This window comes from Mobula hypostoma, chromosome 1 (assembly GCF_963921235.1).
Source record: "Mobula hypostoma chromosome 1, sMobHyp1.1, whole genome shotgun sequence".
Taxonomy (NCBI): Eukaryota; Metazoa; Chordata; class Chondrichthyes; order Myliobatiformes; family Myliobatidae; genus Mobula; species Mobula hypostoma.
This window is the reverse complement of record NC_086097.1, coordinates 32,234,545-32,256,699: the sequence shown is the minus strand read 5'-3', so window position 1 is coordinate 32,256,699 and position 22,155 is coordinate 32,234,545. Positions and strand designations below refer to the sequence as shown.

Below are 22,155 nucleotides of genomic sequence, written 5' to 3'. Positions count from 1 at the left end.
AGCTGTAATGTTCTATAAAAGTAGGAATGGGGCCAGGAACAGCCAGATTGTGGTGAAAACTAACTTGCCCATTGTTGTTCAAGGGAGGGAACTTGCTGTCATTCCCCCGCCTGGTTGATACGTGACTCCCGTCAGCACGTACATGATTTCTGGTGGCAACACCCTGGGAATCAGCATTGGCCAAAACTAGGCTCCATGCGGCCCGTGAGCTGTGGTTTGGGGTGCAAGGGGTCCTTCCATTGTGGCCTTGAGTAGGTCAGGATGTAACCCAGCAACAGAATGCTCTGAACTTTGACCTTTAACCACAGCTCCTTGCCCCGACCTAGGTGCTGGAATCGGCATTGTGGAAGGAGCTGGACCAGATGAGTGGAGGTCAGCGGGATCCCGGAGGCGACCTGTCACAGACTGAGGAAAGGTTTGAGACCACCCCAGCGTCCATCCCGACCATGGCCATGGAGAAACAGGTAATGGAGGCTTGGCAAGGTCCACCTAATCTGGTTTGCCCTCAGCCAGTGCCTCTTCAATGCCCTGGGACACCACGGACGCCTGACCATTACCAGTGGGGAAGAGAGGCCTTCCTCAACAGGGGGAGCTAACACAAGTACTTTAATGGGGTTGGGGCAAACAGGAGGAAGGACCCATCTTGTGGCCCCTCAAGAGACACCTCCACCCCGAGGGAAGGAGAACATCATAGAAAGAGAAGTGATTTTCGTGGGACTGTCTGAGGGAGGGACGTTGGTCAGGACACTGGGAGAAGTCATGTGGCTGGAAATCCTTCCTTTGGATCTGTAGGTTGAGGGTGGAGTTTTACAGAGCATCCCAAGCCCCACCACACCAAATGGTGATGTAACCAGTTAGAATGCTCTCCACAGTACATCTGTAGAAAACTGCGAGAGTCTTTGGTGACATACCAACTCCTAATGAAATATAGCAACTGGTGTGCCACCTTTGTAATTGCATCAGTATGTTGGACCCAGGGTAGATCTTCAGAGATGTTGACACCCAGGAAGATGAAACTGTTCACCCTTTCCCCTGCTGACCCCTCAATGAGGTCTAGTGTGTGTTCACCCAACTTCCCCGTCCTAAAGTCCACAATCCGTTCTCTGGTCTTACCGATATAACCCTCAGGTTCGGCCAGCACGTTGTTCGTCTAGGGGAAAACAACTTCTGGCCCAGCCAAACTGAGAAATCTCGTCTGTGTGGATGCTGCGTGATGTGTTGCCTGGTTACAAATCCGCACCGCAAAATATCAGACAGTACACCGTATGCAGTTAAATGATTGAACTTTATAAATCTTAATCTGACTGTGGGGTTAGTAAAGAAAATAAAAAGTAAAAGGGCCCATTTTAAGGAAGAAGTCTATTGCGCATCGTTGGAGCTCACTGTTTGTTCATCTGTTCCCGTCGATCTCCAAGCATCGCCGTCCTTCGGACCCTCACTCCTCAGTCCACTCCGTCCGGTGGTCTTGCGACGTTCTCCATTCGCGTCCTCTATCTCCATTGCTCCCCAGTGAAAGACCGTGAAAATCTCTCTTCCAGACTCACAAGAAAGAACAACATTTCTCCCGTTGGATAACATACATTCCAAAGCCCCGTTATCTCTAGTCACAACCCAAACATTGCTGCTGCAGAGAAGCCATTACATTAGCAGTGAAACATTACATAGAAGCCATTGCATTAGCCTTAGCAGTGAAACCTTACGGTGTGTTACACTGACATTGAGCGCAAGGTTGGTGCTGCGATACAACTCAACCAGCTGGTCTATCTCACTCCTGTACTCCTCCCCATCATCGTCTGAAACTCTGCCAACAAGAGTTGTGGCATCAGCAAATTCATGGACGGTGTTTGATCCGTGTCGAGCTACACAGTCATGGCATGGTGGGTCGCCACAGGTTTTCAGTGCCCTACCGGGCACACCATTAAGGCCTGATACAATGCAAGGGTTCACCCTCTTGAAAGATGTTCTGATGTCATTTCTGAGACCGAGATCACAAGGTCACCAGGTGCTGGCGCGATTCCCACAGTGTAATTTTCAGAATCAGAATCAGGTTTATTATCACCGGCATGTGACGTGAAATTTGTTAACCTAGCAGCAGCAGCAGTTCGATGCAATACATAATCTTGCAGAAAGAAAAAAATATAAAATTAAAATAATAAATAAACAAGTAAATCAATTACTTATATTGAATAGATTAAAAACGTGCAAAAACAGAAATACTGTATATTTTTTTAAAAAGTGAGGTAGTGTCCAAAGTTTCAATGTCCATTTAGGAATCGGATGGCAGAGGGGAAGAAGCTGTTCCTGAATCGCTGAGTGTGTGCCTTCATGCTTCTGTATCTCTTACCTGATGGTAACAGTGAGAAAAGTGCATGTCCTGCATGCTGGAGGTCCTTAATAATGGACGCTGCCTTTCTGAGACACCGCTCCCTGAAGATGTCCTGGTTAGTTTGTAGGCTAGTACCCAAGGTGGAGCTGATTAGATTTACAACCTTCTGCAGCTTCTTTTGGTCCTGTGCAGTAGCCCCTCCATACCAGACAGTGATGCAGACTGTCAGAATGCTCTCCATGGTGCAACTACAGAAGTTTTTGAGTGTATTTGTTGACGTGCCAAGTCTCTTCAAACTTCTAATAAAGTATAGCCACTGTCTTGCCTTCTTTATAACTACATTGATATATTGTGACCAGGTTAGATCCTCAGAGATCTTGACACTCAGGATCTTGAAGCTGCTCACTCTTTCCACTTCTGATCCCTCTATGAGGATTGGTATGTGTTCCTTCGTCTTACCCTTCCTGAAGTCCACAATCAGCTCTTTCATCTTACTGACGTTGAGTGCCAGGTTGTTGCTGGGGCACCATTCCACTAGTTGGCGTATCTCACTCCTGTACGCCCCCTCATCACCACCTGAGATTCTACCAACAACGGTTATATCATCAGCAAATTTGTAGATGGTATTTGAGCTATGCCTAGCCACACAGTCATGTGTATATAGGGAGTAGAGCAGTGGGCTAAGCACGTGCCCCTGAGGTGCGCCAGTGTTGATCGTCAGCGAGGAGGATATGTTATCGCCAATGCGCACAGATTGTGGTCTTCCTGTTAGGAAGTTGAGGATCCAATTGCAGAGGGAGGTACAGAGGCCCAGATTCTGCAACTTCTCAATCAGGATTGTGGGAATGATAGTATTAAATGCTGAGCTAGATGATGAACAGCATTCTGATGTAGGTGTTTGTGTTGTCCAGGTGGTCTAAAGCTGTGTGGAGAGCCATGGAGATTGCATCTGCTATTGACCTATTGTGGCGATAGGCAAATTGCAATGGGTCCAGGTCCCTCTTGAGACAGGAGTTCAGTCTAGTCATGACCAACCTCTCAATGCATTTCATCACTGTTGATGTGAGTGCTACCGGGCGATAGTCATTAAGGCAGTTCACATTATTCTTCTTAGGCACTGGTATAATTGATAATTGTTGCCTTTTTGAAGCAAGTGGGAACTTCCACCCATAGCAGTGAGAGGTTGAAAATGTCCTTGAATACTCCCACTGGTTGGTTGGCACAGGTTTTCAGAGCCTTACCATCTACTCCATCGGGACCTTCTGCCTTGCGAGGATTCACTCTCTTTAAAGACAGTCTAACATCGGCCTCTGAGACGGAGATCACAGGTTCATCAGGTGCAGCAGGGATCTTCACAGCTGTAGTTGTGTTCTCCCTTTCGAAGCATTATAGAGAAAATCCAGCACATGCAGAAAATGAGGTGCAAGGCAGTAACGAGGTAGATTGTAAGATCGAGGTTCATACTGAGGAACAATATAATAGTCCTATAACAGCGGAGCCTAATTGTTTGTGCGTTTGGGCTTTTGCATCTTCTGCCCGGTGGGAGGGGGTAGCGGAGAGAATATCCAGTGTGGGTGGGGTCTTTGATTATGAGAATATCCAGGGTGGGAGGGGGTAGCGGAGAGAATATTCAGGGTGGGTGGGGTCTGATTATGGTGGTTGCTTTACTGAAGCAGTGGGAGTGTCAATAGAGCCCACAGAATGACGGCTAGTTTCCGTGAATGTGCCGAGCTGTGTCCACAACTCTGCAGTTTTTTGTGGTCATGATTAGACCAGTTAATGTACTAAGTGTAAACGTGAGTTTCTCCACGTGCTGGAAATCTTAGGGGGAAGAAGTGGGGGGGGGGGGCGGTCTGAGATGTGGGTGGGGTACTGATGTTGATGGGATGGGACTTAACTAACTTCCTGTCTGTTACATGGCTGGCATTTAGGACAGTAGGTCCTCCATCTCTGTCTGTCCAGCAATGTCCAGGGCTTCCTTCATCATGCCAGTAGCTTCCCCTCGAATTTCACTACAGTCAGTCATGCAAGTCCTGGGTGGAGACTCAGGAATATCGTCGCACTCAGATGTGGAAGGATTCTTCATTGCTGTTTCTGTAGGAGTTGGGGTTGTTAACCCTGAGCTGAACCCCTGGACCAGGAGGGTCGGTGGCCCACTCAGTCTGGCCTTTGACCTGTTGGCATGGGTGATTCCACCAAGAGCCAGAGGATGGAGCCCTGACTCCAGCCAACGTAACTCTCTGGGTCATTGAGGCACGCAAGCCTCCAAAACACGACAAGGTTGTGGTCCTCTTGGAGGTGATGGGATGGGAGAGGCAGGTGAAACAGGATGGTGTTGGTGGGAAAGAGGGCTTGGAATGTGTGTGGAGGTGGGCTTGTTGGGAGGGGTTGGGGTGACAAAGAAGGAATGGTTTGTCGGAAGATGAGGAGTGGGGACTGGGGTGAGAGTATACAGAAGGTGTGTGGGGTGTGGTGGGGAGGTGAGGTGAGTTGGGGAGTGTTGAGGGTGTGGGTGAGGATCAGGATAGAAGGGGTGATGAGGGGGAAGGTTGGGAAGTGTGAGGGGTGGTGAGCACTGAAGGTGTGGAAATGGTGGGGGAAGACACTCTGGGGAGGGTGTCGGCAGACAGCCACGATTCCTTCTGCAGGTCTCCAGCAGAGACTCAGGCATACCCTCCGTTCACAGGTTAGGCAGTTCGGCCTGGATCTCGGGGGAGGAGGTCAGCAGTGTTCCGCAGAAGCCCAGGACGAGCAGGAGGAGGCGATGTGGAGCGATGACGATGTGACACCAACAGCAGAGGAGCTGCCCCAGGTAACCTTCACTGCCTCTGCCCTAGATCCCCTCCTCCTCAACCAGACTGGAAAGTGGATTAAAGATTAGCTTTATTTGGCACACGTACAGCAAAAAATCAAAACGTAGAGTGAAATGTGTTGTTTATGTTAACGACCAACACAGCCCAGGGATGTGCTGGGGGAAGCCCACTAATATTACCATGCTTCCAGTGCTAACATAACTTGCTTACAACTTACTAACCATAATCGGGACGTCCTCGGAACGGGGGAGGAAACCAGAGCCCCTGGAGGAAATCCATGCGGTCATGGGGAGAACGTACAGACTCCTCACAGACAACAGTGTGAATTGAACCCTAATTTGCGGGCACTGTAAAGTTTTGAGCTACCCGCTAGGCTACCGTGACGCCCCAGAGAGATTGTGTTGAACCTACACAGAACCGTGGTTGGCTCACACTCAGAGCCCGTGTTCCAGGACACCTGAGGAGAGTCGTTTCCCCCTGAGTCTCATCATTAACATCCTTGGGTTCACCACCACGTCGAACACACAGATACTTCGACCAAGAGTGGGTCGAAGGCGTGGGATCACGCGGTGAGTGTGTGAGGGGCGAGACTCACTTGATCAGTACGCTGATACGCTGACTGATGAGGCCAGTGTGCCAGGCCACCCCGTGTACCTGTGGCACCACTTACAGTGAACCATGTACTTGGGCACTCCTTGCAGTGCCAGCGATCACCCTTCAGGGGTTCAGTTCTCACCCCTGTCTGTAAGAACGTAGATGAGGGTAGAACAGCGGATGTTGCTTATATGAACCTTAGCAAGGCCTTTGAGGTGTCTTGTGGCAGCTGGTCAGGAGGGACAGATTGCTTGGGATCCAGGGACAGAGAGGGATTGGATTAACAATTGGCTTATTGCCAGGAGGCCGAGGGTGATGGTCAAGGGCTGTTACTCACATGGGAGTTTTCGTTGTGTCAAAGGGTTCGGGGCTGTGTCCTCTGTTGTTTATAATTTATATCAACGATTCGGATGTGAATGGTGGGTAAGGTGCAGATAATACTAACAATGTGGGGTTTTAGATGATGAAAATTTACAGCAGGATCTAGATCAGCCCTGTATGCGGGTGAGGACTGGCAAATTGGCAAAGTCGATACGTATAGGGTATTGCCTTTTGAGAGATCAAACCAGGATAGGACATAAAGTGAATGGTTGGACAATGGAAATAGGTCGTAGAGTGATTCAACATAAAAACAGACCGTTCAGCCCGAATTGTTTGTACTTGAGCCTGTCCCTTTTGCCTGTATTTGGCCCATATCCCTCTAAACCTTTCCCATCCAAGGGTCAAGGTACATTTATTGTCTGCAGTATGCATGCAGTATCCAACTTTGAGATCCATGTACCTGAAATATTGTAACTGCTATAGCCACCTCTAGCACTTCCTCTGGCAGCTTATTCCGGAGACCTTCTGGTCTTAAGAGCATTTTAAAAGAGGAGGAGAAGTCAGAAGACGATTTTGATGAGCTGGGTACATGGGCTGTGGACTGGCAAAATGGCTTTCAATCCAGATAAACGTGAGGTATTGCATTTGGGAGATCAAACTAGGGTTAGACTTGTACAGTGAATGATCGGGCCCTGGAGAGCATTATGGATCAGAGGAACCCAGGGGTGCAAGTGTATAGTTCACTGAAAGCAGCATCACTGGTAGACAGGCTGGTGAAGAAGGCATTTGGGAGCTGGGTTTTCATCGAGCAGGGCACTCAATATAGGAGTTGGGATGTTATCTCGCAGTTATATAACACACTGGTAAGGCTGTACTTGGAGTATTGTGGACAGTTTTGGTCACCCTGTTACAAGAAAGATGCTGTAGAGTCTTTGAGCACTACAGCACAGAAACAAGCCATTCAACCTACCTAGGCCATGCTAGACTCCAATTTTCTGCTCAGTCCCGTCTATCTGCATCCTGACAATATCCCTCCAAACCACTCCCATCCATGTATCTATCAAATTTCTTAAGTGTTACAATTAAACTGGAAAGAGCATAGAAAAGTTTTATCAGGATGTTGCCAGGTCTGGAGGACCCGAGTTGTAAGGAAAGATTGAATAGGTTAGGACTGTATTCCTTAGAATGTAGAAGATTGAGGGGAGATTTGATAGAGGTATACGAAATTGAGGGGTATAGGTAGGGTAAATGCAAACAGGCTTTTTCCACTGAGGCCTGGTGGGACTACAACCAGAAGTCATGGGTTAAGGGTGAAAAGTGACAAGTTTAAGGGGAGCATGAGGGAAAGTTTCTTCACTCAGAGGGTGGTGAGAGTGTGGAATGAGCTGCCAGCACAAATGGTGCATGTGAGCTCAGTTTCAACGTTTAAGAGAAGTCTGGATAGGCACATGGATAGCAGGGGTATGGAGGGGTATGGTCCCGGTGCAAGTCGATGGGAGTAGGCAGTTTAAGTGGTTTTGGCATGGACTAGATGGGCTGAAGGGCCTGTTTCTGTGCTGTACTTTTCTGTGACTCTGTGATGTTGCCTGGACTTGGGGGCCTGAGTTACAAAGGGAGGTTGCGTAAACTGGGACTTTATCTGCTGGAACGTAGGACAGTGAGGGGTAGCCTGACAGAGGTTTATAGAGTGAGGGTAACCTGACACAGGTTTATAGTGAGGGGTAACCTGACACTGTTTATAGACTGAGGGGTAACCTGACATGGATTTATAGTGAGGGGTAACCTGACACGGTTTATAGTGAGGGGTAACCTGACACAGGTTTATAGTGAGGGGTAACCTGACACAGGTTTATAGAGTGAGGGGTAACCTGACACAGGTTTATAGAGTGAGGGTAACCTGACGGAGGTTTATAGAGTGAGGGTAGCCTGACACAGGTTTATAGTGAGGGGTAACCTGACACAGGTTTATAGAGTGAGGGTAGCCTGACACAGGTTTATAGAGTGAGGGTAACCTGACACAGGTTTATAGAGTGAGGGCAACCTGACGGAGGTTTATAGAGTGAGGGTAGCCTGACACGGGTTTATAGAGTGAGGGTAACCTGACAGAGGTTTATAAGATTGTTAGGAGGCATAGACAGGGTGAAAGCACAGAGCCTTTTCCAGGGAGGCAAGATTTAAGGTCAGAGATGAAAGATTTAAAAGGGATGTCAGGGCAGCTCCTTCACACAAAGGGTGGGGTGTGTTAGGAATGTGCTGTCAGGAATAGTGGTTGAGGTGAGCACATTAGCCACATTTACAAACCACCTAGAGAAGTACATGGATAGGAGAGTTCAGAGAGGTTGGGGCCAAACATGGACAGATAGGACGAGCTTGCTGGTATTTCTGTGAGACTGCTGTTTGACTGGGGAACAGGGCCGCCTCGGTGGTGTTTGTGCTGTGAGCAGGGAGAGGGATGGTGGGGAGGGTAGTGAGGACGAGTGTTCACCACCTGCCTTCTCTCCGCTGTCTTGCAGATCCTGCCCATGGAACAGGGATCGAGCAGTGACTGTCCCCTTCCTCAGCAGTGTGAGCAGGGAGAGAGACCGGCTGACGACCCAGTCCCAATGGCAGGGGCACGGGCCCAGCCGCTCCAGGACGAAGGTTATTGGAACGAGATACCCGACACTGGCTATCTGGTGGACAGGCTGAGGGCCGAGCAGGGGACCACGGAGAGGTGAGTGCTGGGGAGCTCTAGTGTTTCAGAACTGTAAGTACAGTAAAGCAGACACCCCATAGCCCCTGGCTACTCCAGCTCCCCCCCCTTCACGTGCGGAATAGGTGGCACTGGAAATGCCTGCAGTGTGTGGGTGAAGGTAGAATCTGGAGGGGGGGTGATAACAGTGCGGGGAGAATAAAATAGGTGGCTGATGGTCAGCATGGACTCGATGGGCCAAATGGCCTTCACCCCTCTGCTGTATCTGTCTGTGGTTGTATTGACACTGTAGTTAGTCTGGGTACTGGTGTGATGCCCCATTAGTATACCAGTCTGTGGTTATTTTTGTCAGCGGGCGGACGATAGCCTGTTGTGGACAGTAAAGGTGTGGGCCTTATGCTCAGTATCCTCTCCCGTCCCTGACCCCTGCTTACGCAGGCCCAACAGCTGAGATAGCCCGTCGGAGCCTCTGCTTCCGCAATTGGCGTGACCCCCCTGACCCTCACCAGTTTTTAATGGCTGCACCACAGAGGCCATCCTATCCTGTTGGTTTGCAGCAACCGCTCTGCGTGTGACTGCAAGAAACTGCAGGGGGTTGTGGACACAGCTCAGCACATCACAGGAACCAGCCTCCCCTCCACAGACTCTGCCGACAGTCCCCACTGCCTCAGTAGGCAGACAGCATAATCAAAGACCCCACCCACCCGGAACGTTCTTCTCCTGCCTCCCATCGGGCAGAAGATAGCAAAAGCCGGAAAGTGTGTACACCTGGTTCAAGGGTGGTTTCTAGTCCACCGTCACCAGACTATTGTACGAGAAGATGAATTCTTGGTCTCCCAGTCTACATTGTTCTGGCTCTGCATCTCTTAGACTTTCTGCACCACATGTCTGTAAGTTGTAACACCTTATTCTGCACTGTTATGTTTGCTTGTTTACCACAACGACTCGTGTGTGCAATGATCTGTCTGGGTGGCAGGCAAACAAAAGCTTTTCGCTGTGACTCAGTTCCCGTAACAGTCATAAGCTAACTCCTAATACAAGCAGCCACACACGGTTTCGTGTTGTAATCAGCCCACGTCTGACCCTGTGAGGGCTTGTTTACTTCCAGTCTAATTGGAAAGGGATTACTGTGGCAGACAGTGTGCCAGCTCTTAGTGCGAACCGACACTCTTCATCAGATTCAGATCAGCTCTCCTCTCCCCATGGCAGGCTCGGTAGTGTAGTGGTTAGCACGGTGCTTCAGGGTGACAGGAATCAGGGTTCAATTCCTGCTGCTACCTGTAAGGACTTTGTACGTTCTCTCTGTGACTGTACGGGTGCTCTGGACTTGCCGCACATTCCAAAGACGTACGGTTAAGGTTGGTGAGTTGTGGGCATGTTATGTTTGCACTGGGAGCGTGGCAACACCTGCACATCCTCAGACAGGTGGCCGCTGGCGCAGACGACATGTTTCGCTGTATGTTTCGATGTACCAGCGATAGATAAAGCTCACTTTTAACAGGCTCGACCCACTCCCTCCTCCGACCGTCCCACTTCGCGAGTCAGCCCGACACTGGGGTCTCAGCCCTTCAGCCAACAGGCCTGTTTCCACAGCTCGGCGCGGAGGATCGGGGAGAGCCACACCTGCACCGCGGAGGAGTCACGGGAGGGCAAGAGAGCCCCATGGGAGACCACCGGGGTCAGTGACTGGCTGCAGCACTCGACGTTTCTGCCTGACGCCGGAGGCTCGGAGTCCAGTGGAGAACCCGAGGCTGGAGAGGAGGTAGAGGGGCATGCAGGGGTACAGTGTGGTTGGCTGGATCTGATCCAGGGGCAGATTGGAGGGTGATGTGTGTAACAACACTACGCTGAGAGTGGGTTACAGGCCTGGATCTCATCCAGAGGTTCGGGGATTTAATATATAGAGTTACAGATCCCCGAGAGTGGATTGCAGGTGGGATCCAATCCTGAGGCAGTTTGGAGGGTTATACAGTGGTTTTAAAAAATATTCACCCCCCCCCGGAAGTTTTCATGTTTTATTGTTTAACAACATTGAATCACAATGGATTTTATTTGGCTTTTTTGACACTGATCAACAGAAAAAGACTCTTCCGTATCAAAGTGAAATCAGACCTCTACAGTGCAAGCTAAATTAATTACAGATATAAAACACAAAATAGTTGATTGCATAAATATTCACCGACTTCAAGTCAGTATTTAGGAGATGCAGCTTTGGCAGCAATTACAGCCTTGAGATTGTGTGGATAGGTCTCTATCGGCTTTGCACATCTGGACACTGCAATATTTCCCCATTCTTCTTTACAAAATTGCTCAAGCTCTGTCAGATTGCATGGGGATCATGAGTGAACAGCCCTTTTCAAGTCCAGCCACAAATTCTCAATTGGATTGATGTCTGAACTCTGACTTGGCCACTCCAGGACATTAACTCTTGTTTTTAAGTCATTCCTATGCAGCTTTGGCTTGAGGTCATTGTCTTGCTGGAAAACAAATCTTCTTCCAAGTCACAGTTCTCCTGCAGATTGCATCAGGTTTTCCTCCAGGGTTTCCTGAATTTAGCTGAATTCATTTTACCCTCTACCTTCACAAGCCTTCCAGGGCCTGCTGCAGTGAAGCATCCTCACAACATGATGCAGCCACCACCATGCTTCACAGTAGGGATGATATGTTTTTGATGATGTGTGGTGTTTGGTTTATACCAAAAATAGGATTTAGTCTGATATCCAAAATGCTCAATTTTTGTTCCATTAGACCATTGAACCTTTTTCCAGCTGACTTCAGAGTCTCCCACATGCCTTCTGGCACACTTTAGCCAAGACTTCATGTGAGTTTTTTTCAATAGTGGGTTTCTCTTTCCTGCTCCCCCACAAAGCTGTGACTGGTGAAGCACCCAGGCAACAGTTGTTGTGTGCACAGCCTCTCCCATCTCAGCCACTGAAGCTTGTAACTCCTGCGGAGCTGTCGTAGGTCTCTTGGTGGCCTCACTCACTAGTCCCTTCTTGCACAGTCACTCAGTTTGTGAGGACGGCCTGCTCTAGGAAGACTTACAGCTGTGCCATATTCTTTCCATTTCCTATTGATTGACTTTACTATACTCCAAGGGATACTCAGTGACTTGGAATTTTTCTTGTATCCATCTCCTGTCTTGTGCTTTTCAATAACTATTTTGCATTGTTGCTTGTTCTTTTGTCTTCATGGTGTCATTTTTTGCCATGATTCTGACTCACATCAGTTGGACCTTCCAGATACAGGCATATTTTTACTACAATCAGTTGAAACACCTTGACTGCACACAGGTGATCTCCATTTAACTAATTATGTCACTTCTAAAACCAATTGGCTGCACCAGTAATTATTTGGTGCGTCATATTAAAGGGGGGGGGGAGTGTGGTGCATGGCCGAGTGAATAAGGCATTGGACTAGCGATCTGAAGGTCATGGGTTCAAGCCTCGGCCGAGGCAGCGTGTGCGTCCTTGAGCAAGGCACTTAACCACACAATGCTTCCGTCTACCCAGCTGAGAATGGGTACCGACAAAAATGCCGGGGGTTAACCTCGCGATAGACTGGTGTCCTATCCGGGGAGGGGGAAGTCTTGTACTCTCAGTCGCTTCATGCCATGGAAACCGGCATAAGCACCGGCCTGATGGGCCACGAGGCTCGTGAGAGACTTTAACTATTAAAGGGGGGGGGGGGTGAAGACTCATGCAATCAATTATTTAATGTTTTATATTTGTAATTAATTTAGATCACTTTATAGAGATCTGTTGTCACTTTGACACAAAAGTGTCTTTTTCTGTTGACCAAAAAAGCCAAATTAAATCCACTGTGATTCATTAAAACATCAAAAATTTCAAGGGGAGTGAATACTTTTTCTCGACATTGTCTATGAATAACAATACCTTGGGGAGTGTGTTATAGACTGGGATCTAATCCCGGGACAGATACGAGGATTATATGTGCAATAACAATACCCTGGGAGAGGGTTACAAACTGGGATCTAATCTGGGGTTCAGACAGTTTGTATGTGCAATAACCGATTCCTGGAGTGTGTGTCACATCAGATTGTACTCCACAATTTGGGATGCTATTTATCGTTTGTCAGCGCTGTGGTGGGAGTTCTATTGTGAAGTGATCTGTGAAATACGCTGTCCCTCCTCACCAAAGCCCGGGGATCTGTGTCGTATAGACATGAATTCTTCTTCACTCCATTTGCAGAGCCCAGCTGTGCTTTGTGTCGGCGAGGTGAAGTGGGCTGTGGGGCTGGAGTCTGTTACTGCTGAAGGGTCTGTGTGCTGAATGGAGGGGAAGGTGCAGGAGATGCCTCGTGCATATCAATCACCCTCTGGCTGTCGTTCCCTTCCCTGGCTTCTCTTTTGAATCAGTAGAAAGTTTTAGAAATATACGGCGGTAAAGTGATTAGTGCATCACTTTACAGCACCAGCGATCACTGATCAGAGTTCGATTCCCGCCGCTGATCGTAGGAAGTTTGTGTGTTCTCCCCGTGACCACGTGGGTTTCCTCCGGGTGCTCTGGTTTCCTCCCACATTCCAAGGACGTATGGGTTAGGGTTAATAAGTTGTGAGTATGCTATGTTGGCATCGGAAGCATAGTGACACTTGCGGACTTGCCAGCACGATTCTTGGACGGACTGAGTTGGTTGTTGACTCAAGCGATACATTTCACTGTACGCTTCAGAATTTCGATGTACATGTGACAAATAAAGCGATTCTTCTAAATAGAAAGTGACTCCATTTCACAGTCTCAGACAACTGAGACCTGGATATGGCAAATGGTAGGTGCTTCCACTGTCGAGTGTGTGTGCAGGAGCGTGATCGTGGGAGACAGGCTGTGGCCGATTGGAAAACACTCGGCAGACGGTGCAGGGGAAAGCCTGGAGGGAATTTCAGAGTCAATTGCTGTGGTCAAGCTTTGATGGGCCAGCCAGAACACATTTAGCAGAAGTAAGACTTGCGCGGTGAATAGTAGGGCATGTAGCACAGGGATCCCTCGTCACCGCATGGAATGCCGACCGTACTTTTCCCCATAGATGCTGCCTGGCCTGTTGAGTGCTGAGTTCCTCCAGCATTTTGTGTGTGTTGCTCCGATTTCCAGCATCTGCAGACTTTCTCTTGTTTGTCACAGGTAGATAGGGTCGTAAAGCAACACACATAAAAGTTGCTGGTGAATGCAGCAGGCCAGGCAGCATCTCTAGGAATGGGTACAGTCGATGTTTTGGGCCAAGACCTTTCATCAAGACTAACTGAAAGAAGAGCTAGTATGAGATTTGAAAGTTGGAGGGAGAGGGGGGGATCTGAAATGATAGGAGAAGACAGGAGGGGGAGGGATGGAGCCAAGAGAGTCTGAGTCAAAATGTGGTCGAAAAGTTGAAGAGCCGAAGAAATTACAGATGGGGAGCAGTGAGAGATGGTTTTACCGAACTTCCGTCGAAGAGAAGATTTAAACTCTTTCAGTGTAGGTATCACCGGAAGAGGCTTCGCTGTAGTGAATTTAAAAACGCAAACACGAGGAAATCTGCAGATGCTGGAATTTCAAACAACACACATAAAAGTTGCTGGTGAACGCAGCAGGCCAGGCAGCATCTCTAGGAAGCTTTTGCCACGCTGGCCTTCCTCAGTCAGAGCACTGAGTACAGGAGTTGGGATGCTGTGTTGAAGTTGTGTAGGATCTTGGTGAGGCCTTATTTGGAGTATTGTGTGCAGTTCTGGTCATGTACCTACAGGAAAGATATAGTTTTTTCAGTCTTGGTCTGTCCTGTGTTTTGTGATATCACACCGGAGGAAATACTGTATCATTTCTTAATGCATGCATTACTAAATGACAATAAAAGAGGACTGCGTGTCTTCATAATCTGAAAGAGTGCAGAGAAAATTGACAAGGCTGTTGCCAGGATGTGGGCCATGAGTTATTAGGATTGAACAGGCTAGGACTTTATTCCCTGGAGCGTAGGAGAGTGAGGGGAGATTTGTTAGAGGTTTACAGAATTTTGAAGGGTGTAGGTAGGGTAAGTGCAAGCAAGCTTTTTCCACTGAGGTTGGGTGAGATTAGAGCTGGAGATCAGGGGTTAAAGGTGAAAGGTGAAATGTTTAAGGGGAACCTGGGGGGGGGGCGGGGAACATCTTCACTCAGAGGATTTTGCACATGAGTGAGCTGTCAGTGGAAATGGTGGGCGGGTTTGATTTCAACACTTTGGAGGTTTGGATAGGTATGTGAATATGAGGGGTATGGAGGGCTATGGTCCGGGTACAGATCGAAGGTACCAGGCAGTATAATTGTTCAGCTCCAATTAGATGGGCTATGGTGCTCTACGATGTGGCGACTCTAAAATTTCACGGGAACGGGCCGCAAGGGCTGGTCACACAGGCTCATATTCCCGGCGGCTTTGGGGGCCAGGCAGTTATCGGAACTTCTCTTGAATGTGCTGGCTACTTATGGGTTGGGTGAAAGATGGTATTTCTGGTGTTGGGCAGTCTGGGACGGGGGGGGGGGGCGGGCAAAAGGAGGCCACTTTTCAGAGCTGAGATCCAGAAATATTTCTACAGACTGTATAAGACTTTGGTCAGACCACAGTGGAGTATTGTGTGCAGGTTTGTTTGCCCCTTTACAGAGAGGACATGGAGGCTTTGGATAAGGTGCAGAAGTTGTTCACCAGGACACTGCCCGGATTAGAGGGGATAAACAGAGGTTAGCAAACTGAGGTCATTTTCTCTGGAGCAGTGAAGGCTGAGGAGAGGCTCGCTGGAAATTTGTAAGATTATGAAAGGTGTAGTTAGAGTCATTTCCCCAGGGCGGAAATGATACATTGCAGAGGGTTAGCTTTAGAGTGAGAGGGAGAAGTTTAAAGGAGAAGTGCTGTGCAAGTTTTTTTTTTACACAGATTGGTGGGTGCTTGGAATGGGCTCCTGTGAGTGGTGGAGGCAGACGTGATAGTGGTGTTTAAGAGTCTGTTAAACACAGATAAACATGCAGGAAATAGAGAGATATGGATCACGTGCAGGCTGAAGAGATTTAGTTTACTTTGGTATCGTATTCAGTACAGATATTGTAGGCCAAATGGGCTGCTCCTGTCCTGTACTGTGCTCAAGGAGTTCATGGAATTGGTCTCAGTGTAGGAAGATGTCAATTGGATAAAAGATCTTACTCGGTAAAGGCACAGGCACGAGGGGCCGAGTGGCCTCCTCTCCTCTATCTAACGCTCCTACATTGCTGGCAGGGAGTCCGAGGGGCACTGAGTCCCCAGCGAGAGGTGGCGGCTGAGCTCAGCCGCGTGGAGTGGGACATCCCCATTTTCACAGAGATCCCCGCGCACATGCAGCAGACTGCCAGAGCTTCAGACAACGTGGACGAGGAGGTGAGTCTTGGGGGAGTGGACGTCTGACAGGGCCACGGCCACTTCCCGGTCATGTCACAAGCCTAGTGTGTGCAGGTGTAGTGTAAAACTTACAGCAGTTTCACAGGCACATGGCATCAGGGGCACAGCGTTCACAAGGAAGGTTTATGTGAGAATATTACATAAAAATAGACAAAATGTCAATTTTAGTGCGAAGTGTCATAGTGTTGCTATTATGAGATGGTGATTAGCTATTGAAATAGTTTATTAATGTCACATATACTAAACAGTGAGAAGTTTGTCTTGCCTACTATTTATACAGATCAGATCATTACACAGTGCATTGAGGTAGAACAAGATAAAACAATAACAGAATGCAGAATAACGTGTAATAACTACAGAGAAAGTGCAGTGCAGATAAATGATAAAGTGCAAGAGCAGAATTGAGTAGATTGAGAGGTTAAGAGTCCCATCATATCACAGTTGGTTGTGCTGGATAGCTCAGATGTTTAAGGGGAACCTGAGGGAGAACTTCTTCACTCAGAGAGTGGTGCGAGTGTGGAACCAGCTTTCAGTGGATGCAGGCGTGATTTCAACATTTAAGGGAAGTCTAGGTAAGTGCATGGATGGGAGGGATACGGAGGGCTATGGTCCAGGTGTGGATTGATGGGACGAAGCACAATAATTGTTTGACGTGAAATAGGTGGGCTGAAGGGTTTATTTCTGTGTTGTAGCTCTGTAACCAAAAGGTTGAAGGGAAGTAGCTGTTCTTGAACCTGGTGGTGTGGGACTTCAGACTTCTGTACCTCCTGCCTGATGGTAACTGCGAGAAGGGGGCATGTCCCGGACTGTGGGGAACTTTAATTATGGATGTTGCCTCCTGGGGGTGCCAGTGATGGGGAGGGAGGTGTGTGTGTGTGATGTACTGGCCTGAATCCTCTACTCTCTGCGGCTTCTCGCATTCCCAATGACTCTAGGATTGGAGATGTTGTGGACAGCAAGGAAGGCTCTCAAAGCTTGCAGTGGGATCTTGACTTGCTGGAAAAATGGGCTGAAAATTGACAGATGGAATTTAATGAAGACAATTGTGAGATGTTACTCGTGGGAGGACAGGCTAGGGTAGGGCTTATACAGTGGATGGTAGGGCACTGAGGAATTCAGTAGAACAGGGATCTGGGAATACAGATCCATAATTTTTTGAAAGTGGTTTTATAGGTAGCTAGGGCTGTAAAGAAGGCTTGTGGCATATTGGCCTTCATAATTAGAGTATTGAGTGCAGGAGTTGGGATGTAATGGTGCACTTGTATAAGACCATAAGACACAGGAGCAGAATTAGGCCATTCAGCCCATCAAGTTGACCGCTATTCCCTCATGACTGATTTTTTTAATCCCTCTCAACCCTATTCTCCTGCCTTCTCCCCAAAACCTTTGACACCCTCACTAATCAAGAACCTATCAACCTGAACTTGATAGATTGTGGACTCCTCCACTGTAGGAAATGTCCTGTCCACATCCTCTCTATCAAAGCCTTTGAATATTCGATAGGCTTCAATGAGATACCTACCTCATTCTTCTAAACTCCAGTGATTACAGGTCTGGAGGCATCAAGTGCTTGTCATACATTAACCCTTTCATTCCTGGGATCATTCTCATGACTCTTCTCTAACCCTCCCCAATGCCAGCACATCCTGCCTTAGATAAGGGGCCCAAAACTGCTCAAAATTAAGATGTTGGTGAGGCCAAATGTGGAGTATTGTGTGCAATTCTGGTCATTTATCTACAGGGAAGATGTCAATAAGATTGAAAGAGTTCCGAGAACTGTGTCTTGGTAGGAGTGATGTTAAACCAATTTACATGGAGACGTAGACTGAGTGGACAGCACTCCCTGGGTAGAAATAGCTCACAGGAGAGAGCATCACTGTACAGTGATTGAAGGAAAGTATTGAGGGCATGTCAGAGGTAGGATATTTACAAAGAGAGTGATGCACTGCCAGGGGTGGTGGTAGAGGCAGATACTTTAGGGACATTTAAGAAACCTTTAGAAAGCACATGGATGATAGAAGAATAGAGGGCTATGTGGGAGGGAATGGTTAGATCTGAGATTCGGTTAAAGGGCTGGGACGACATTGTGGATTGAAGGCGCTGTACTGTTGTATGTTCTATATGCTTGTGCCCGTGACTGTAACTGTGACGTTGACTTTGATGTCGGTGGTGGAGTGACCCTCTGCCTTGCTGTGTGTCTGTCCGGTGCTGGCAGGAGAGTGGGAGTGGTGCAGAGGCAGGAGTGGGGGTGTGGGGTGACTGAACGCTGAGGTCTCTGCTCCAGGTCCTACATGGGGAGGGAGTGTAATGCTCCCATGGGACTGCGTGTGGAGACTCGGCTGGCGGGCATACAGAGGGGATCCCAGCCACAGTGGTGGGCCTGATCTCCCCACTCTCTGTTCCTGTCAGGTGGGGGTCCAGGGGGGCCGTGCAGAGGAGCTGAGGATCAGGATCGTGGACTGCACGGACCGACTTCGGGAGCTGGAGGAGAGACTGTGGCAGCAGAACAGGACTGTGGGTGAGGCCAAGGCCCAGCAGAAGGTAGGTGCCATCTGCTTGTACTCCTCGAGGTAAGGGTCCCTTCTGTCCACTCCCCAGGGTGCTGACTTTCATTATGGGATGGTTCCTTCCCCACACCAGGGTGCTAAACCTTACTGTGGCGGGGGGTGAATCTCCCCACCTCACCCCACTCCAGGATGCTGAACTCACTGGGAGATTGGTCGCTCCCCACCTCAAGGTGTTGGCCGTCCCTGCAGGATGGATCTCTCCCCAACCTGAGCTGTACATTCTCACTGAGGGAATGGGTCCACCCCACCCCACGGTACTGATTCTTAGTGGGGGACATCCCTCCCACGCCCAGCAGAGGGCAGCAATGCTCCATCCTCGACCCTGATGTGAGGCATTTTGGTGTTAATTTAGAAGTTGGTCCTTCCCAAGATCCCCCCCCCCCACCGCCCCGCCCCGGAAAATCTGTTCCTGAGCTGGTCCCAGTTGCCCGCATTTAGCTCAGGTCCCTCTAAACCCGCCCTGTCCGTGTATAATATCTGTGCAAATGTCTTTTAAATGTTGTTATTGTACCCACTTCCTTTGGGATCTCGTTCCATTTACCCATCACCCTCCGGGTGGAAACATTGCCCCTCAGGCCCCTTCTAGATCTTCCCCTTCTCACCTTAAACCCATGCCCTCTAGACTCCCGTACCCTGGGGGAAACGACTGTCACCGTACACATTATCTACACTCCCTCATGATTTTATAAACCTCTGTAAAGTCATCCCTCAGTCTCCTGCCCTCCAGAGAAAAACGATCGAGCTTTTTCAATCTCTCCATTCCCAGTACTGTCCTCAAATCTATTGTGCAGCCTTCCCGGCTTAATCCTGTAGCAGGGTGACCTGAACTGAGTTTTTGAGGGGCAGCCCAGTGACCCAGGCTTCAATTCCCACTGCTGTCTGTAAAGAGTCTATACATTCTCCCCTAACTATGTGGGTTTTCTCTGGGTCCTCCTGTATCCTACCATACCACATTCTAAAGATGTACGGGTTAGTAGTTTAATTGGTCCCGTGCTTGCACTTGGCTGGCGGGGGTCTCGGGGCCGGAAAGTGCTGCTACTGTGCTGTATCTCCAAATAGAGGAGATGAAAAGAGCACACAATTCTGCACTCGTGGTCTCACCGATGTCTTGTACAACTGTAACGCGACGCCCCAATTCCAGTACTCAGTTCCCTGGCTGACGAGGAGCCAGAGGCTTCTTCCAAGGGTGGAAATGGCGAATGCGAGTGGGTGTAATTTTAAAATGATGAGAGGAGAGAATGGGGTGGTATCAGAGGTACGTTTTTTATACAGAGCGGTGAATGTGTGGAACATCCTGCCAGGGGTGGTGGTGGAGGCAGATACATTAGGGGTTAGTTATAAGACTCTGATGATGGATGACGGATAAAAAGGTCTATGTAGGACAGAAGGGTTAGATTGATCTCAGTAGGTTAAAAGGTTAGCACGATATTGTGGGCCGAAGGGCCGGTAATGTTCTATGTCCTATGAAGGCCAGCGTGCCAAATGCGACCTTCACCACTCTTTCTACCAGTGTCACCCTTTATAAGGAACTGTGTGCCTGCTCCCCGAGGTCTCTCTGTTCTGGACTACTCCCTCTGTCCCTGCTCCCTGCCGTGCGTGCCCTTGTTGCACTGGGGTGTAGCACTGCTGTTTTTCTTGTAGTTTAACTTTCCTACGCTTGTTAGTTTTTTTATCTAATCACCTACATACACGTGATTGTTCAGTGGTTACCACTGACTCTGGACTTTTGTGGAATCTTCTTGATTTCATTGTTGTGTGTCATCTCACCTGAATCTGGGTGTCTTAGTGGTTAACTGTTATCAGTAGAATTTCTGTTTGGTGCAGTCTGCTTTGAGAAGTCTTTTTAGCCTTTTGCTGCTTTCTTTCTCTCTCTCCTTGCTTCTTCTTTATACTTTCAGTAAGTGTTACAAAAGCAGGGAGTTTAATGCCTCATTCTTGACTTCCAAAGAATCTTTAGGTCATAAAAGCATCCAGATCCAATACCCTGCCCCAGTCTGCCTCGCCCACGTGCCATACCTCGCACCTACCCGTACTAAACGCTGTCTGTCTCGCTGTTCTTTCTCAGCTCATCTGGAGTAAGATTGATGCGTGGCACTCTGTCCTCTCTCAGCTGGATGGCGACGTACAGGAATTGGCGGAGGAAGATCCAGGGCCGGCCCAGCAGCTGATGGACTCTCTGCTGGACTCCTTCCAGCTGTACCAGCAGGTGTCTCAGCTGGCAGAGCAGAGATCAGCGTTGGTCAACAAGGTGAAATCCCGCGGCCTTGTCTCCCACCTTCTTCAACCGGCCTCTACCTTCGCAGTATCATGTTCAGTTCTTGTCGCCTCAGAACCTGAATTAGGTTTATCGTTACTGACATGTGTCATGAAATGTGTTGTTTTGGCCGCAGAACAGTACAATTCATAAAACGTTCCTATAGATAACAAATACAATAAATTAAAAAAGTTCAAAAAGAGAGCAAGATACCAAGGTAATGTTCAGAAATCTGAAGGCAGAGAGGACGAAACTGTTCCTAAAATAGGCTTTTTCCATGGAGAGTAGGGGAGATTCAACAAGAGGACATGAGTTGAGGGGAAAAAGTTTAAGGGTAACACGAGGGGGGGAACTTCTTTACTCAGAGAGTGGTAGTTGTGTGGAACGAGCTTCCTGTAGAAGTGGTAGAGGCAGGTTCGAATTTGTAATTTTAAAAGAAATTGGATAGGTATATGGACAGGAAAGGAATGGAGGGTTATGGGCTGAGTGCAGGTCGGTGGGACTAGGTGAGGGTAAGAGTTCGGCACGGACTAGAAGGGCCGAGATGGCCTGTTTCCGTGCTGTAATTGTTATATGGTTATAATGCTGAATGTGTGCCTTCAGGCTCCTGTACCTCCTCCCTGATGGTAGCAACGCAAAAAGGAAGCTTATCCTGGGTGGTGGGGCATCCTTAATGACGGATGCCACCTTTTTTAGAGGCATCACTTTTTGAAGATGTCCTCATTGATGGGGAGGGTTATATCCATAATAAAGCTGACTGAGTTTACAAACCTCTGTAGCCTTTTCCGATCCTGTACGGGGAAGCCTCCATACCTTTACAGGAAGGGTGTGGAAGGTTTAGAGAGGGTGCGGAGGAGATTTGCCAGGACGCTGCCTGGATCAGAGAGCACTCCTTATGAGGATAGGTTGAGTGAGCTGGGGCTTTTCTCTTTGGAGTGAAGGAGGATGAGTGATGACTTGATAGAGGTGTGTAGGAAGAGGCATAGGTCGAGTGGACAGCCTGAGACTTTTCCTCAGGGCAGGAATGGCCAATATGAGGGGGCATAGTTTTAAGGTGGTTGGAGGAAAGAGTAGGGGGAATGCCAGAGGTAGTTTTTTGCGCAGAGAGTGGTGGCTGTGTAGAACGCACTGCCAAGGATGGTGGTAGAGGCAGGTATATTCTGGGCACTTAAGAGAGACTTGGATAGACACATGGATGAAA

At 48.6% G+C, this 22,155-nt stretch overlaps 1 protein-coding gene across 5 annotated transcripts in view; it reads left to right on the top strand.

Moving 5' to 3' along the window:
* Window positions 1-22,155, top strand: part of LOC134345253 (nesprin-2-like) — a 276,033-nt gene that overhangs the window by 65,065 nt on the left and 188,813 nt on the right. For all 5 annotated transcript variants that reach the window (XM_063045672.1, XM_063045636.1, XM_063045664.1 and 2 more), the window contains 6 exons: window positions 327-464; window positions 5,013-5,138; window positions 8,568-8,767; window positions 10,340-10,508; window positions 18,543-18,674; window positions 20,766-20,948. In XM_063045672.1, coding sequence (XP_062901742.1) covers window positions 327-464; window positions 5,013-5,138; window positions 8,568-8,767; window positions 10,340-10,508; window positions 18,543-18,674; window positions 20,766-20,948 — 948 coding nt within the window. The remainder of the gene's footprint in view (window positions 1-326; window positions 465-5,012; window positions 5,139-8,567; window positions 8,768-10,339; window positions 10,509-18,542; window positions 18,675-20,765; window positions 20,949-22,155) is intronic.